Source organism: Garra rufa, chromosome 1 (genome assembly GCF_049309525.1).
Source record: "Garra rufa chromosome 1, GarRuf1.0, whole genome shotgun sequence".
NCBI classification, from domain to species: Eukaryota; Metazoa; Chordata; class Actinopteri; order Cypriniformes; family Cyprinidae; genus Garra; species Garra rufa.
The window spans coordinates 43,762,534-43,782,165 of NC_133361.1; the positions used below are offsets into that span (position 1 = coordinate 43,762,534).

The 19,632-nt window shown below is 40.0% G+C and overlaps 1 protein-coding gene across 2 annotated transcripts in view; it reads right to left on the reverse strand.

Annotated features, from left to right (window-relative positions):
- Positions 1–19,632, reverse strand: part of arhgdig (Rho GDP dissociation inhibitor (GDI) gamma) — a 53,092-nt gene that overhangs the window by 10,590 nt on the left and 22,870 nt on the right. For both annotated transcript variants that reach the window (XM_073833183.1, XM_073833182.1), the window contains exon 3: positions 12,722–12,805. In XM_073833183.1, coding sequence (XP_073689284.1) covers positions 12,722–12,805 — 84 coding nt within the window. The remainder of the gene's footprint in view (positions 1–12,721; positions 12,806–19,632) is intronic.

Consider the following 19,632-nt stretch of genomic DNA (forward strand, 5'->3'; position numbering starts at 1 on the left):
CTCCTCCGCAGTATGGATGAGGCTGGCATGGACGACGCTGCGTTCCGTGAACTACGCAGCGCGACCGACCTGGCATTGCGTGCTACTAAGATGACGGCACAGGCGATTGGCAGATCGATGGCCAGCTTGGTGGTGCTGGAGCGCCACCTGTGGCTAAACCTAACGGAGATCAAGGACGCTGACAAGGTCGCCTTCCTTGACTCCCCCATCTCTCCTACCGGTCTGTTCGGCCCAGCAGTAGAGGGGTTTGCGGAGCGCTTCACCGCCGCTCAGAAGTCGTCCCAGGCTATGCGACACTTCCTGCCAAAGCGCACAAGCTCTGCAACGGCTCCTAGTCGCCCCAAACCGGCGCCGACTCAGCAGCCTGCAAAGACCGCCCCGCCAGCTGCTCAGCCAGCCCCCCAGGTGGAGCCACGTCATCGCTCCCGCTCGGCCAGACGCTACCCTTTCCCTAGACGTCAGGGACCCCGACCCAAGGTCGTGTTGGACCAGGCGCCTCCAGCGTCTTCCTGATTTAAAAAACAGGAAGAGGAAGGGGTCAAGTCTCGCCAGAGCCGGACCAGCCCCCAAGATGTCTCTCTTCAGCCTCCAAACACCCCGTTCTGTTCCGGGTTCAGAGCGCTGCATGTTTCCAAACAAACTGGCTGTAACTCACGGGCCCTTTCTGTCAGCGCCCTTACAGCTTACCGCTGTGATAGCGGAAAAAATAAAAAACAAACATTTTCAAAAAGAGAGCAAATTTCCTCTTCCAGAGTTGTTAAGCGGCACCCAACCGCTCAAACCAATGCAACCCCTCAGCACACGGGCCGAGGCTTGGAAAGCCATCCCCGGGGTGTCGAAATGGGTTATGGGCATAATAGAACGAGGTTATACACTGCAGTTCGCTCGAAGACCACCCCGCTTTCGCGGAGTGGTCTCCACCTCAGTTCACAGCAAAAACATAGAGGTTTTGCGTACAGAGGTGAGGAATCTGCTGGCAAAAGGTGCCGTGGAAACGGTTCCCCCAGCACAGAGCGAGTCAGGCTTTTACAGCCGCTACTTCCTCGTCCCAAAAAAGGATGGCGGTCTGAGGCCCATCCTCGACCTCAGGCGTTTGAATTGCGCCCTCATGAGACGGCCATTCAAAATGCTCACGCTAAAACAGATCCTTTCGCACATACGCACAAAGGACTGGTTTTGCTCGCTGGATCTGAAAGATGCATACTTTCACATCCAGATTGCCCCCCACCACAGGCAATTCTTGAGATTTGCCTTCGAGGGAGCGGCCTATCAATATACAGTCCTTCCGTTCGGACTGTCTCTAGCTCCTCGCACATTTACGAAGTGCATGGACGCGGCTCTTTCCCCCCTGAGGCAGAAGGGAATCCGCGTCTTGAACTACCTCGACGACTGGCTCATCCTGGCCCAGTCAGAGAACGAGCTAATACATCACAGATCCGTGATCCTCAGCCACTTGCAATGCCTAGGACTCAGGGTCAATTTTGCCAAGAGCACTCTGTCTCCCAGCCAACGTATTACGTTCCTGGGAGCAGTTTTCGACTCCATTCAAATGAAGGCAATGGTTGCGCCGCAGCGAGCTCAAGCCATCCGAAAGCTCGCGGCCTCCTTCAAAATCGAAGCCCTTCGCCCTCTCAAAGCTTTTCAGAAGATGCTGGGTCTTATGGCTTCAGCATCTCCAGTACTCCAGCTGGGCCTACTCCAAATGCGCCCTCTGCAGTACTGGTTGAAACCGAAAGTTCCGCCTCAGGCCTGGTGTCTAGGACGCCTGCGCATCAAGGTAGATCAGACCTGTGTCACAGCGCTGACTCCTTGGAAGAATTTTTCTTGGATGGAACAGGGCGTTCCCCTGGACATGGCGTGCAGAAGGAAGATGGTCTCGACAGATGCGTCCAACTCAGGTTGGGGAGCTCTGTGCGATGGCCAGCCGGCATTCGGCCAGTGGTCAGAAGCCGAAAAACGCCTTCACATCAACTGCCTAGAAATGCTAGCAGTGTGTTTAGGCCTCCATACACTTCTGCCAGTCTTAAAGGGACACCACGTCTTAGTCCGCTCGGACAACATGACGGTGGTGTCGTACATAAATCACCAGGGAGGTCTTTCGTCGAGACGCCTTTTCACATTAGTGGAACGTCTCTTGCGATGGGCTCAGCTCAACTTTCGCTCGCTCAGAGCAACTCATGTGCCTGGCAGGCTGAATCAAGGAGCAGACATGCTGTCTCGGAGCAACGTCTCCTCAGACGAATAGATGCTTCATCCCCAGACGATTCAGGAAATATGGGCAGTCTTTGGCAAGGCTCAGGTAGACCTGTTCGCCTCAAAAGACAATTGTCACTGCCCAATTTATTTTTCAAAGGAGCAGGATGCATTGGCCCACGACTGGCCCAATCTCCTGTTATATGCTTTTCCCCCGATCGCCCTGATACCACACGTAGTCAGGCGGGTCAGGGAACAGAGACTCAAAATCCTGCTAGTGGCCCCCTTCTGGCAGAACCAACATTGGTTCCCAGATCTCCACCGGCTGCTGTCATCAGCACCGTGGCCTGTTCCGTTGAGACGAGATCTCTTAACGCAGGCGAACAAAACGCTTTGGCACCCCCAACCGGAACTGTGGGCGCTGCACGTCTGGTCTCTCGACGGGAGCCTTTAGATCTCCCCGAGACCGTTTTAAATACTATTTCTGAGGCCAGAGCACCATCTACCAGGCGACTCTATGGACTCAAGTGGTCTGTCTTTTCCGCCTGGTGTTCCACCCACGGTGCAGACCCGAGTTTGTGTGACATATCATTGATTTTGTCATTTCTTCAGGAGCTGTTGGACAAGGGACGCTCTCCCTCCACGCTCAGGGTTTATGTGGCGGCCATAGCGGCATTTCATGTCCCTATGGACGGTCAGTCTGTGGGAAAGAACGATCTGATCGTTCGCTTTCTGAAGGGGTCGAGAAGGCTCAACCCTCCTCGCCCCGTCACAGTTCCTACTTGGGACCTACCCACAGTGCTGAGAGCTCTGAAGAGCCCTCCATTTGAGCCGCTGCAGTCTGTTGACCTTCGACCTCTAACGCTAAAAACTGCCCTGCTACTAGCATTGGCATCAGTCAAGCGTATGGGCGACCTACAGGCTCTATCCATAAATCCTGTATGCCTAGAATTCGGGCCAAATGACTCTAAAGTCATCCTGAAGCCGAGATGCGGCTATGTACCTAAGAGTCTCTCAACACCGTTTAGAGACCAGGTTATCTCTCTCTTGGCACTTCCCCCCTCGGAGCAAGACCAAGGCTTTAATCCCCTCTGCCCCGTGAGAGCATTGAGGTGTTATTTGGAGCGTTCGGCTTCTTTTAGGAAGTCAGAACAGCTCTTTGTGTGTTTTGGAGGCCGCAACAAAGGGTTATCGGTCACAAAACATAGACTATCCAAGTGGATAGTGGAAGCTATAATGCTGGCTTACTCTTCTTTGGGTCTGCCATGTCCCATGGGGGTAAGAGCCCATTCGACTAGAGGCGTCGCCTCGTCATGGGCCCGGTCCAGCGGAGTATCCATTGCAGAAATATGTGCGGCGGCAGGCTGGGCCTCACCGTCCACATTTGCTAGGTTTTATAATCTAGATGTCCCTGTCTTGCAGACTAGGGTCCTTTCTGCATGAGGAATTCTGTTACCAGTATTGCTATGCATGCACTTGGCCTCTGGGAGTTTCCAAGTGTATCGTTTTTCCTTGGAACGGAATGTTCATTAGGTTATCCTATTGAGCAAATTGGCTCCTACTAGCCCATCCTGTGCTAGGGCCATACAGTCGTTCCTCTACCTTAGCAACGGCGGGATTGTACTGGTTCCCCATAAGCGTCTTAACGACGCAGTACGAGTGTAGTATCGACAGGGAACGTACTCGGTTACTTTCGTAACCTCGGTTCCCTGAGATACGGGAACGAGTACTGCGTTGCTTGCCGTTGCTAAGTAGCTGCACGACTCAGTCATCGCTTCAGTCGAAGAACCTGAGATCCTGTGGCAAAATGCACGCTTATATAGCCGAATTCTCCGCCCCTTTTGGCGCGTTCGGGCGCGAATCATTGCCACAGGCTCGTGCAGCTCCGCTGCCGAGCCATTGGTTTGTTTTCATCTCACTGCACAAACCAATGGTCGTGCAGTTTCACTGCGTTATTGAAATACTTCAGTCTCAGGAGAAAAAGGAGCTTTTTCCCATAAGCGTCTTAACGACGCAGTACTCGTTCCCGTATCTCAGGGAACCGAGGTTACGAAAGTAACCGAGTACGTTTTCTCAAATGAAACGGTAAAAGTGACACTCACAGCAGTTTGGGAGATTGAGTTTATCTGTTCATGTGAGATGAAAATGCCAAAAATTACCGGGAGCGTCACGTGTGTTTCAGTATGCGTCTAGTTTTTTGGCGGAGGAGACTTAAACGCGCGACCTCACCATATTCTACAGTCTTCGGTATACATCCGCGTTAAACTATCAAGGTGAAAGTCATCATAGCTTGCGTAGTTTAGACCCAGCTCCCAACCCAAATTTGAGAATAGATTAACGGCGATATTTTTTTTATCGCGCGATAAGAGTTTAACGTTAACGCAGCACGTTAACGCCGATAACGGCCCACCACTAATATATATATATATATATATATATATATATATATATATATATATATATATAAAGAAAGAAATATATCTTAAAGAAAGAAATATATCTAATATGTATTTATATAATTTAAATCTTAAATAAATGTGAACATCACATTGAATCATCTTGAAAGCTTTATATACGCTTTCAAATCGATTAATCTGAATAAAAATTAAATTCCTCCAAAAAATTACTGACCACAAACATTTGAAATGTAATGTTTGTATTTTCAAAATAACTGCTTTCTATTTGAATATATTTTGAAAGGTAATTTATTCCAGTGATCAAATCTAAATTTTAAATCATTACTCCACTCTTTAGTGTCACGTGATCCTTCAGAAATCATTCTTATATGTTGATTTACTGCTCAAGAAACATTTTATTATTATTATTATTATCAATATTTAAAACAGTTGAGTACATTGTTTTTGGATTCTTTGATGAATAGAAAAATCCAAAGATCAGCATTTAGGTGAAACAAAAAGCTTTTGTAACATTATACACGATACCATTCAAAAGCTTGGAGTCAGTATATATTTTTTTAAAGTAATTATAGAAATCAATACTTTTATTTAGCAAGGATGCTTTAAATTGATAAAGTTATGATAAAGACATTCTTATGTTACAAAAGATTTCTATTTCAGATAAATGCTGTTCTTCTGAACTTTCTCTTCATCAAAGAAACCTGAAAAAAAAAACTACTCAGCTGTTTTTAACATAATAATAATAAATGTTTTTGCGCAGCAAATCAAATATTAGAATGATTTTTGAAGGATCACGTGACTGAAGTAATGATGCTAAAAATTCAGATTTGAAATAACATTTTAAAATATATTCAAATAGAAAGCAGTTATTTTAAATAGTAAAAATATTTCAAAATTGTACTGTTTTTGCTGTGCTTTGACTCAAATAAATGCAGGCTTGGTAAGCAGAAGAGACTTCTTTAAAAAAAAAAAACATTAAAAAGCTTACTGTTCAAAAACTTTTGACTAGTAGTGTATTTCTGAACAATTTGCATACACCTAAAGCTATTTTCAGAGGAGTTTTCTTCATTCCAACTTGCAAACAACTAACTGTGAGGGAGAAGTTCATAAAGAAGATTTGTGTTTATTCTCCCCCCCGTGCCTGAAGATTCAGGAGTGCTGGTGCGTCACGAAGACCGCTTGCTGAAGTTGTAGTTGGTATGCCGTTTGTATGACTCCCACACAGCAGTGAGAGAGCCTAGATGGAGATGGATAATAAGGAAGATCCCAGCGGAGGCTCTAGCAGTCTGGAGGAGCTGCAATCTGGCACGAGGTGAGAATGCGAGCGCCCCGTTCCACCCTCACTCCCACTGCTGCAGCGCTCAACACAGACACCTCATCACCATCAACATAAACTCACTGAATCTCACTTTACTAAAAGATATGTTTCCTGCATCGCCAAGAAAGGACAAAACAGTTTTGAATTTCTAAATCAATCCTTCTGCATCCATTTAAATGGAAAGGAAGGTTGAATTGACAATGGTTTAACTGCCAAATAGCTCATTGATTGAAATTTGCTAAGAAAAGCTTATGTAATGCCCCAATATTTAATAAAGCAGACTAGATAAAAAGCCAACAGGTTTACAGGAATAGTGGATACTCTGCAGTGAATGGGTGCCATCAGAATGAGAGTCCAAACATCTCATAAAAACATCACAATAATCCACAAGTAATCCACATCACTCCAGTCCATCAATTAATATCGTGGGAAGTGAAAAGTTGTATGTTTGTAATGCATGAAGACATTTTTAATTTCAAAACCATTGCTTCTGGTTGAAAAACTTGATGTGAGATGACAACAGGGGATGGTTATTCAGAAAAGAGAAACTTTTTGTGGATTACGGACTAATATTTTGACCATAAGCAAAGTTTTAAAGTTTAAATGGCTTAATGATGGATTTGTTTCTTTCAAACACTCAGCTTTTCGCTTTACAAGACATTAATTGATGGACTGGAGTCGAGTGGATTACTTGTGGATTATTGATGTTTTTATCAGCTGTTTGGACTCTTTCTGGCGGTACCCTTTCACTGCAGAGGATTCACTGGCGAGCAAATGATAATGCAAAATTTCTCCAAATCTGTTCCGATGAAGAAACAAACTTGGAAGACCTGAGGGTGAGTACATTTTCAGCAAATGTACATTTTTTGGGGTGAACTATTCCTTTAAGAGTGCATCCTCTGTGCTTCATTTCTCTCCGTAAAATATTCAACTGCTCAGATGTGGACTCACTATTCGAATTCAATTAAGAGCGCCGTGATAAGGTCTGGCTTCCCGCTGCTCTAATCTGAACGTCAGCAGAGCAGAACTTCTGCTGTCATGCTGAGTGCTTTTCGAGCCTGGAGTGTAGTCAGGTTCTGCTCCCCACCTTTATCCACCACTAACTGTCACAGTCTTTTCCCTCCACCGCGTGTCAGCCCAGCCACATCCATCAAAAGCTAAGTCTGGTTAGAGGGTTCCATCCCAGTGGACGTCCCACCGTGAGGTGCCACGCTCGGCTGTCACTTACAGCGGGACTCAGGCACATCTGCGTTCCTGGATCACAGATTGCTAATGTACTCCTGCTTACTGCTCAGACTATATGAAGCAAGATTTTATGCTGTTTGTCTGCAGTTTCTAGTACAGTGAAAAGTGTTTATTCCATCCACCGTTTGTAAATTTTATGTGTCTAGCTTCTGGTCTCATCCAAGCTAGCTATTTAATTACAGGCTCACTGGTTTGTAGAGCAAACAGTTTAACCGTTTACTGCACGTTGTTTGTCTTCTTGTTATTTCCCTACAGCGGCTAATATACCGGAAGTCTCACCCATTGTCTTACTTCCACATTGAAGAAAAGGGTGGATATGTATAGATTGAAGGATTAGTTCACTTCCAGAATAAAAAAACTCTAATAATTTGCTCACCCCAATGTCATCCAACATGTTTATGTCTTTCTTCAGTCGAAAAGAATTTGAGGTTTTTGAGGAGGATTTCTCTCCATATAGTGGACTTAAATGGGGATCAGCAGATTGAAGGTGTGAACTGCAGTTTCAGTGCAGCTTCAAAAGGCTCTACACGATCCCACTCGAGGAATAAGAGTCTTATCTAATGAAGCGATCGGTCATTTCCTAAAAAAAATAAAAATGTAAATACTTTTTAACCACAAATGCTCATCTTGCACTAGCTCTGCAATGCATGTCTATGACTTCACGCATTACCTAATCACTTTGGAAAGGTCACGCGTGGTTAGTTCTTTGTGTATTTCGGTTAAAAAATTTGGTAAATTCCTCCAACTTCAAAATCGTCCGACGTTGTTTTACCGTATTTTCTAAAGGGCATTTGACTTTCTTTGCATGTTCGCTTTGTAAACACTGGGTTGGTACTTCCACCAAATGCATGTGGATTCCAGCTAGGGCTGGGCGATTTGGCCTAAAATCAAAACCTTGATTAATTGAACATTTTAACCCGATTACGATTAATGAACGATTATTTTATTCATTAATAAAATTATATTTAATTATATTTAAATAATATTTATTTTTTTTCCCTCATAGTTCACTGACAAGTTTTGTACAGTAAATATGCTCACATATTACAAGTGAGATTTTTGAAAGAAGGGTGCACACACTATCTACTATCTATGATTATTTGTTGAACATCAGTGTTGAACAACTGAAATTAAAGCACACATTGCTTAAAACGAAAAGTCACATTTTTCTTAAATTAGTGAAAATAAATAACTTTCACTTTTGGAAAAAATTAATTATTTATAAAATAATAATAAATATTAAAAGTAGAAAATAAGCAGTATCTCTTCTAAATAAAATTACTCTTGTATATCCTGTAAATACTTTTTACTGTATAAATACTGCTTAAGCTCTCCATCGACATGTCGGAGGAATAACGTAACGTAACGGAGCGGGGTCACCTGACTCCACACGCAGTAATGTTTTTAAAGGGAAAGTAATTGAAATAATTGACCTGGAAAAATTTGATCGATTATAGGTTCTGAATGTCGATTTCGATTACTTTTTCGATTAATCGCCCAGCCCTAATTACAGCAGTGGCAGGTAACAAGGTCACTCCCACTTTTTGGGAGTGAATTTTATAACAGAGCTCAGCATTGACACTTGTCTAGGACAAGCAGATTTTTTGAAGGGGCAAGTGAAAGAGAATTAATCTGATTAAAACATCTAATTAGGGAAGCACTGAAATTTCGGTGAGAATGATTCCTATTTTATTACGTTTAGTGTAAATGGCAAATGATAATGACATTAACTAGGTCACACCAGTTGAGGATTGCACAGCCTGTCTGTGTGTGAGACAATCTCCTGGAGAAATCAACACAAATGCTACACAACTGCACACAGAAGAAACATACAGTGGTAAAAAATGTAGTTTTTATATTTATAACATACAGCCTAGTTAAGAAATATGACACGCCCAAGAGTGCAGTTTTCCCTGAAAACCACAACTGTAAATCTGACATTGATTTTATGCAGAAGTTTTTTGTTAATTTACACTTTAGTACACTATTGTCTGTGTTGACTTTTTTGCTCGATTTGGTCAACGAAAATACTTCAAAGCAAAGATCACAGCAGAACACTCACACATCTCTGACCAACATACAGCGGTGTTTCGTTACTGAATGATTCCTGAGTCAATGATTCAGTGGTTCATTTAGTGGCACTTCTGAACGAATTGTTTGAAAGCATGACTCAATGACTCATTCATTCCTGAGTTACTTGCTGCCACCTACTGGCGGTTTACTTTCATATTTAAAAGTAGCTTATTATTGCATTTTTCCCAAACATTTCATATTTTAGGTCATAACATTATTTAAACTGTTGCAGTTATGCAATGTAAATGCTTTCATGCTACATTTAAGCTTCATTAAACGCGTATCTAAATGCCACATTAGCAGCTTCTGTTTCTTCTGCAGTGGAAAGATTGGTTTGGTTAATACTGATTTCATTTGTTTGGCAACAGCCTATAGTGTCTTATTAAATTAAGGGAAATTAATAAAATATAAGTATTTGACATGAAAGCCGCATACATTTAATATGGTTAGGGAAAAAATGCCCTTTAAATAGCAAAAAAAGACCTGTAAATCTATTTAAATGAATGTTAGTAATTTCCCAACAACAAAATTGTGGCCAGGGAAAATTCTGAGTGGCTAGTAATTTTGCAGAACCACTAGCCACAGTGGCTGGTGAGCAGAAAAGTTAATGTCAAGCCCTGGCCATGCATGACCTTTTCTAATGAATGCGTAATGCATGAAGTCAAGCTAGTGCAAGACAAGCCATTTTTAAGAAAATGGCAAATGGTTTCGCTAGAAAAGACCTTGGCTGTGATCGTGTAGAGCACTTTGATACTGCACTGAAACTGCCATTTTGGACCTTCAACCCGTTAATCCCCACTGAAGTCCACTATATGGAGACAAATCCTTAAATGTTTTCCTCAAAAATTTCTTTCTGACTGAAAAAAGAAAGACATTAACATCGTGGATGACATGGTGGTGAACAAATTATCAGGAAATTTCTATTCTGGAAGTTAACTAATCCTTTACAGTTGCAGCACAGAATTTCAGTGTAAAAACCTGTACTTAAAAAACATTTATTATACAGTACACCACCATTCAAACTTTTGAAGTAATACTTTTTACGCTTTAGAAGGAAGATTCTAACATTCATCAATTTCTTGCAAAAAAAAAAAAGGTAGTGTATGTATGTGGATTTTATTGAAAAACTGTCTTACATGGTTAACTAAATTAATCATTGATCCAGCCATAAAGAAATAAACCGTGTTTTGTTCCCCTTCTGTCAGGACCGAGGTAATTTAAGAATAAAAGTTGCTAAACAGGAAGTGCACACACAAAAGCGCAACAATGTGCTCTATGTTAGAAGGGCAACGCCTTCCTGTACCAACTCAAACCGCAGAGTCACTTCTGGTTTTGTTCTAAAAGAGGAAACCCTGCTGGTGCATAGTTTTTTTACACTGTGAATGTTGCAGATTTTATATCTGAAAAGGTCTTCTTACTTTAAAGCTCTGACTTAAACAGCCCAGAATCATCCTATTGCCTAGCAACCAGGTGCCCTTTTGCCGTGTTCCCGTTGTTAAAGAGAGAAATACACTGTTGAACCGGCCGAGGGCAAAGGAGGGCGGCAGAAACCTGCTCTGACCGTCAAAAGACCCGACAGTCCCCTCCAGTGTATCCAGGCGGGTACGTGCTTACATAGAGCAGTGAACGTTGATTTGTGTTGCAGATCTTCATCTCCTGCCTGCTTGCATGATATTGGCTGGCAGTGGAAGGAATGACATCATCCCTCTGAAGGCATTAGAATGCAGTGCAGAGCTGCTGAGCCTCTGTCAATAGTTTCAACTAAGCACATGCCCTTCCAGCTCCTGACCAGAAGCCTTTGTGTGGACAATAGAGACCGCAGATTCAACCCACTTACCTCAGCCCACACGACTATTATCCTACGAATACTAATCGTGCAAAAAATGCAAATTGGATGCTATTGATTTAAAATAGGGCTGTCAATGTCAGTGTAGTTATTGTTAACTTAAACTAAACTATTAAAAATCACTCTAATTTGATTTCATTAATTGATATAAAGCTTAAATAAAATAAAATATACATGGATATGGCAACTAATATGGATATGGCAACTGAAATAAAATAAGCTGTACTAAAGTACTAAAATTACTAAAACTAAATTGAAATAAAAATCAATTAAAGCTAAATATACATATGTGTGACCCTGGACCACAAAACCAGTCTTAAGTAGCAAGGGTATATTTGTAGCAATAGTCAACAATACATTGTTTTGGTCAAAATTTATAGGATATTAAATAAAGATCATGTTCCATGAAGATATTTTGTAAATTTCCTATCATAAATACATCAAAACTTATTTTTTTGATTAGTAATATACACTGATAAGAACTTAATTTATACAACTTTAAAGGTGGTTTTCTCAATATTTAGATTTTTAGCATCATCAGATCCCAGATTTTCATTTAGTTGTATCTCGGCCAAATTTTGTCCTATTCTAACAAACCACACATCATTGGCTTATTTATTGAACTTTTAGATGATGTATAAAACTCAATTTAAAAAAAAAAAGACCCTTATGACTGGTTTTGTGGTCCAGGATCACATTTAAAATGTACATATTAGATGGAAAAAAAACTTTAATTCTTAATTTCAAGGTAAAATGAAAAATGTTGCGTTGGAAACGTAATTAAATAAAATAAGTACTAAAAGTACTAAAACTAAACTGAAATAAAAAATCTATTAAATTATATATAAATATTTCTAAAAAATACCAAAAAATAATAGAACTGGACAAAATCAGATAACAAATGTACAAAAACATGAACTGAAATTAAAATGAAAAATGAAAATATATTGTGCGCAAAATAATAAAAAATACTGTATTAAAATAAAACACATACAACAATGCCATTTAAGGAACTGTCACAGCATTTGTATCTGATTAATCTAAATAATTAAACAGAAATTGTGCCTTGGCAACTAACTGAAATAAAATAGGTTGTACTAAAATTACTAAAACTAAGCTGAAGTAAAAATCAATTAAAGCTATAAATAAATATTTCGGAAAAAAACACTGAAAACTAATAAAAATGATAAAATCACATAGCAAATTTACTAAAATATTAATTAAAATTAAAATAAAAACTAAAAATGCAAAAGTAACATAGTAATAATAAAATTAATAACACTGGTCAGGGTAGTACTAGTACAATTTATATAAAAAAAATAATAAATATATATATATATATATATATATATATATATATATATATATATACACACACACACACACACACACACACACACACACACACACACACACACATATATACATACATACAGTAAATATAAAATATAGTGCACAAATAATGTATTAAAACATTAAGGCTGTCACAATCAGTATTTGTATATCTGATTATTCTGAATAATTCAGTTAATTATATTTAAAAATTGATTGACAGCTCTTATTTTAAGTGAACTGGAATATGTGTGAATTTTAAACCACTTGCTGAATAATTGTTTTCAAGAGACTCACCTGTCAGGTCCATGGTGATGGGTCCAGGGGCCTGGTCACACATCAGAGTGAGTCGGGTCACTTGAACATTAGGAATGGTGGGATCTGCAATGCAATGAATAAAACAGATGAGAAACAGAACAAAGTCCTCCTCTACATTTATTATTAAATCATACCTAAACTACCTGCACTGCGATAAACCCACTTGTTCATCAGAACAGCCTTTTTTCCGTGTAGAATTAATGTGATTTTATATTAGCATGTTGATTTCAACAGTATTACTGCAGGCATTTATCAGGCGTCATATTGTCAGTATGTAGTGCAGTCGCATCTCTTTTAGAGCAAGGTGATCTTCTGGTTAAATAACAGTTGTATTGGGTTGTTAAAGGGGACATCAGATGGTCGTTTTCCACAAGTCGGTATGGTTCGTTCTTTAGGGTTTTCATGGAATGTCTGCAAAATACTTTGGTTAAAATTACTCAATGGTCATGTAAAAAAACACCTATTTTACTTTGTCAAAAACAGCTCTGTTTAAAGCGACCTGTTTCAGTGCATGGCTCTTCAAATGATAATGAGCTACTGCTCGCCCCGCCCCTCTCTTCTGTTTTTTTTTTTTTTTTTTGGGCATTTGGTGGCAGGTGCATCCTCAGTGGCTCTGATGTCAGGAGAAAATTAAAATTCTTATGTCCATTTGTACATCCAACCACAAAACACCAGCATTGCTTACAAGACATTGTTGTTGCTACAGCTGCTCAAGCGAGGAGAAAATGGCAGACAGCGTACAACTAGCTGAGGGCTGAAATTTGCTAAAATGGGACATGTCGTGGGTGGGGCCAGAGCAGTATGACGTCATACTCCTCAGAAAATCCAAATGGCTTGATAAGTGAGACTGTTTAGGTTTTTGGGGAATAAAAAAAGAGTGAAAGAGTATCATTGTTGTATATTATCTGAAAGATATTCTGAGCTTTAGACATGACTCAGGATTCTCCTTCATTGTGAGTCTGCATTATTTTCTTGCCCATTTTCTTGTTCATCAGGTATAAACTGTAAGTCTGATCACTTAGAAAAATAATAGCACACATCTTCCGCACAATTTGAGTTTTCATTCTTGTCAGTAGCACTGCAAGTCTGGCTGAGGAAAACACCAGAATCTGCCCATTCTTGCGGATCCTGTCTATCCAGCATTACTGGCCCAGTCAATCCTCTGAGTCACTTCATCCACACATTCATCATGTGTCAAAGACCAGAGGGAAGATACTAACACTAGACTAAACTGAGTGAAAATGGGGAGGGGGGGAACAGGGCCTTCATGTGCACCTGCAACCAAATGACCAGTCAGTGTGTAAATAAGACACATTAATCATCTCAGATATGTGCGCATGAACGTCATCAATTCAGGTTTGTGAAAGGGCAGCTCTCTCCAGCCATACAATTCACTCATTTCCTTTGTTTTATCTGTCATCGATATGAAAAGCTTCCAAAACCAAGTGAGCTGACTTAATTCCTGCAGCCAACCTAGCATTCAAATGCTCATTGATAGAATTAGAACACTCTACATACAAAGCACACCACATAAAGTTTCTCACAGGAAACATGATCTATAATTGATACTTAAAGGCAGAATATGTAAGTTTTTTTTATAAAACCACTAGAACAGTGTTATATATTTTGCTGACTTGTGTACTTATGGCGCTTTTCCACTACACAGTACCAGCTCGCCTCGGCTCGACTCGACTCGGCTCTGTTTGGTTTTCCACTGTGTAAAAGTTGTACCTGTACCTCTACAATAGTACCTGGTTTGTCATATAGCGACGCTGCAGGAAACTGCCGTGACGTAATATTCTACGCGACACACACCCGCTGTCTGCACCTCCTCGTTTGACCACGGCGTATTCTTCTGAGTTGTCATAATATGTAATGGATTGGATATGTCACGCAATCTCTGGCCAAACTTTTTAAAAATGGTGGGGTTATTCTGGATACTATTGCTGGCGCGTGCAATGATGACGCAGTGAATAGTGACGATTCTCTCTGACCAATCAGCAGTCTGCTGTGTTTTCACGTCACATTTAGTATCGCCTCAGCTCGCCTGGAACCTCGCCGGAGGTGGTACGAAAAAAAGTACCTGGAAGCCGGTACAGGTACAACTTTTACACAGTGGAAAACCAAACAGAGCCGAGTCGAGTCGAGCCGAGGCGAGCTGGTACTGTGTAGTGGAAAAGCGCCATACATTACCAAATGTTTCGAAGAATGTTTAAATCCAGAGAAATAAGAAATTTTGACTAGTGAAATGGACCATGCCATTGTGTCGCCTGCCAATGTCATCATACATCTTCAGTTTTCTGGTTTTGTTTTGTAGATAACATAGAAACCCATAAGACACTTGAATATGTTATGCATTTTCTTAGACAGGTGACGAACGCACAGAGCATTGTAACATATCTTCCAACACACTCAAATGTTACTAGTATGATAAAACAGTGCTGTTTTTTCCTACATACGCATGACCGGAAAAAGCAGAAGCGGTCGACTGTGGCATAATAAAAGCTCTGCTGCTTTCGAGCCGTGTGTTGCATTAGCAATCGCTCCAGCGTCCTCGTTTCGCTTCCACAACTTTCTGTCCCACCCTGCTTCATACTCCACACACCTTAATAAGTCTTTACTACATTAGCTCATCCATGGACATGATTTCTGCCCTAGTCCCTATGGATTGCATCAGCTGTGGGGATGAAGACAGCAACTCCCATGATTCCACACTCAATCATGGCATCATCAAACTACGCCTTTGTTTCTTTGTTTGTTTTGAATATGCACCCTCTAGCTACGAAAAGTTATATATTGTGCCTTTAAGCATGATGTTAAGCTAAGAGGTGATAGTCTAATAATGAATAAAGAAGCATTTTAAAAATACATACAAATATTAGATCAAACTGATATAAATTAAGTGTGACGTTAGCATGTCGCTAAGCAATACTCAAAACACAAATATTGGGTAAAATGATTTTAACTGTGTGATGTTAGCATGTTGCTAAGCTTACAGGACAATTCTCTAATTACTCAAGAAATATGCACACATTGGGTAAAACTGATATAGATCGACATTAGCATGTTGCTAAGATAATGGAACAACCCAGAAGGCACACATTGTCATAAGACATTTATATTTGGTTTTGGTTTATTTAATCATTCATTAAAATATATAATTAGAAAAATACACACAAATATTGGATAAAACCGTTTTGAAAAGAGACTGAAATTAGCATGTTAATGCTAAGCTAACAGAACTAACAGGCCTAAATGTATACACAAATATTGGGAAAATTTAATTTCAAATTATGTATGATGTTAGCATGTTGCTAAGCTAACGGAACAATTCTCTACCCTGCTAAAAAAACAATAGAAACCACCAAAGAATTTGTAATGGCTTTACTGGTTATAATAGGAATTGTACTGGTTTTAATGTAAACTGTAATGGTGCCTATTGGTCTCTTCTGCTAATTGGTTGCCTTTTATTGGTGGCTTGTTAAAACCACTAAATCCTAATGGAACATGTCCCAAAACACACTACATGAAACCATATTTTAATGGTTTTAATGGTTAAACGCTGATGGTTTGTAATGTTCGTAATGGTATTTAGAGTGGAAACCATTCGAATTTTGGTGATTTTCACACAAATACTGTTAAATTAGATGTCAACAGTATAATCTTAGCATGTTGCTAAGCTAACGGAACAATGCTGTAATTACTCATAAAATACACACAAATATTGGGTAAAATGGATTTCACCAGTTAACAAGACGATACTCTAAGCATAAATCAATTCAGCAAAAAAATCATATTAACCATTTTTAATAACACTGAACTATTTTTATCAATACTTTTAGGAACAGAACTAAATATTTATGCAGTATTATATTCAATATTCATCATTTATCTGCCATCCTGGATCAAAATTTCTCTGAACTTGTTGCAATACATTCTATAATTGCCTTTTCTCCAATGTTGCCTTAGAATGGGGTGTGGGGGGGGGGGGTATATATCATAATTAAGTTACCTATCTTTGCAACAACCTTTGAGTCAGGAACGCACCAACGCCTCTTTAAAATGCAGCTCACTAGGTTATGGAACAGAGCTACAGTGTCTTTCACAAACATAATCGCCTTCATTATGAGATAAGGAGGCATTTAAAGTCTTGTCAGTCAGTGCTGCTAATGAACCGCCATGTATTCCCTCCCTAGTTCCTTGCTTCCATAGGAGCGCCGCCCATTACAGAAATAGATGGGGCCTGTCAGGGTTTAGGTGGACACAGAGCTGCTGCAGGTTAGTGACCCCAGCATGCAGTCTCAGCACATTTAACAGTGATAGAGCTGCAGCTGCCACACCCCTTAAAGGTACAGTTCACCAAAAAAACTACAATTCAGCCATTATTTCAATAAAAGGAGAATTTCTGAATCTTTTCCTGTACAACAATGGTGCATTGTGACTATGTCTGTCAAGCTCCAAAAAAGGACAAAAGATTACCCAAAAAGCACCACAAAAGTGGTTCATATGCTATATTTTAAGTCTTCTAAAGGCATACAATGGCCTTGTGTGATGTAATAAGCGACATTTAAATCTCTATTCCCCTACCAAAACTTCAGGGAAATGACATGAGAGTAAGAGTTTGATGTGTGAACTTCCAGACACTGAAGAAGTTGTCCCATGAAGCACGGAGGGCAGGTGACTAGCTTAAATTAGGCGTTTAACTCTACTGTTCCACTGAATGATTGTTTCTGCACTGCCAAGAGGGAGCTAGCGGTGTAAAACTGCACATAACAAATTGTTGGACGGGTCTCATTGATGCAGTGTTATTGATGCAGGGTGGGCTGCTTTTAAAACTGGGAACTACAGTTAATCATCCACTGATGGCTACAAGTGCCGCTACCCGCCGCAGGCATGCTCAATCGCAAAACTGCGCACCGGGGACCGCACGCACCAAACATGACTAATCACCATGGCACTATCCGGCTATTATATCTGAGGAAATCTTATGGCAAATTAATGGACGTCAAGACAAACCTGCATCATATTTCCAGTGTTTTCAGTCCCAGTGAGAGGGTTAGTTCACCAAAAATGAAAAATCGGTCATCATTTACTCACCCTTGTGACTTGTGACCCATATTTTTTCCTCTGTAGAGATCATTAATACTGAAATGTAGCCTTTGTAACTAACTGAAATGAGTAGAAAATAAATATAAACTAAAAATGAAACAATACACTTAACTAAAGATTAATATTTGTTTTTAAAAATGACAAAATTATGATAAAATAAACCTAAATTAAACATACAGGTTTGGAATGACATGAGGTAAGTAAATCATAACAGAATTTTCCTTACATACACAATATAGCAATATAGACTGGTCATCATGATCTCAGCTCTGTAAGCAGATCTGTCGGTCATTACACTGAATCACAAAACGCTATAAAATACCAGCACAAGCTGCCGTTTGCATTTCAGCATATTGAATGAAAGCTATTATTAACCTGGCCATAACCAACAAAACAAAGATGAATCATTAATGAATCAGAGGACTCACAAGGTAAATACCCTTGGCACACAAGTTGCATTTAAATGGAAAAAAAGAGAAAGAAATTACCACAGTTGATTGATTCTCAACAGAAAATTAAATTGCATCTAAATCAAACGTTCTAAGCCCCTGTGAGCCAAGAGGAAATTAATCTGGCTTTTATGCCTTTAGCAACACTGTATCAGCAAGTCCTTCCATTTCATACTTAAAGGATTTGAAGTGTTTATTTGGATTTTCCCTGTGGTAAAAGAAATTAGGATTGCTGGGCTTTGATCTTAATATCACAGAAAAAAATCCTCATGAAGGGTAACAGAAAAGAAACAAAGCTATTTCACTCAATAACTGAGCGAGAAATACAATAACTGATCTTATAATTAATGCTTTGTGCAGCAGGACAGACTATCAAATGCAAATTATCCAGCGTTACGCAGTGAGTGGAATTGTAATTCATGTTTCATGTTTCTCTAAGCAACAAAGCTGTGCTCTTCAGACTAAGTGATAGCCACCTTCTCATTCTTTCTAGAAGTTAAGAGGATATTGTTTGGGGGCTTTGAACCAAGACTGGAGTCCCCCCGAGGGGGGCTGAATCAGTCTAGACAGGAGAAGGAGAAGGGAGAGCCGTCCCTGGAGAGCCGAGTTACAGCTTTAAACATGAAGACATTGCAGTCTTCAGAAAATGAGATTCTTTGAAACATTTATTATTTGTGTGCATCTATAAATGTGGGTCAAATACCAATAAGATTCTAATTTTGTTGTTTGGTGAGACTGTGATCCACTAAAAATGAAGTCTCTTATTTTTACCAAGGCTGGATTTATTTGAAAATACTGTAAAATATTGTGAAATATTATTGCAATTTTTTTTTTTTCAATTTGAATATATTTTAAAGGGTACATTGGATGCAAAATTCACTTTTACATGATGTATGATGCATGAGTATGATGTCATATTGCTCAGGCCCCGCCCACGGCCGCTGACGGACTGCCCCGTATTTGTATATTTGTATATATTTCGCTCTCATCCAGTTTTACACTGTCTGCTATTTTCTCAACGCTCGAGCAGTTGTAGCGACAACAATGTCTCTTAAGCAATGCAGGTGTTTTGTAGTTGGATGTAAAAGTGATCATAAGAGTCTTCATTTTCTCCCAACATCAGTGCCACTGAGGACACAGTGAAGTAGCTTTATTTTTGATGGTAATGTGCCACCAAATACACAAAAAAACAGAAGAGAGGGGCAGAGTGAGTAGTAGCTAATTATCATTTAAAGAGGCATGCACTGAAACAGGTCACTGAGAATAGAGCTGTTTTTGACAAGGTAAAAAGGTGTTGTTTAACATGACCATTGAGGAAATGTAACCAAAGCC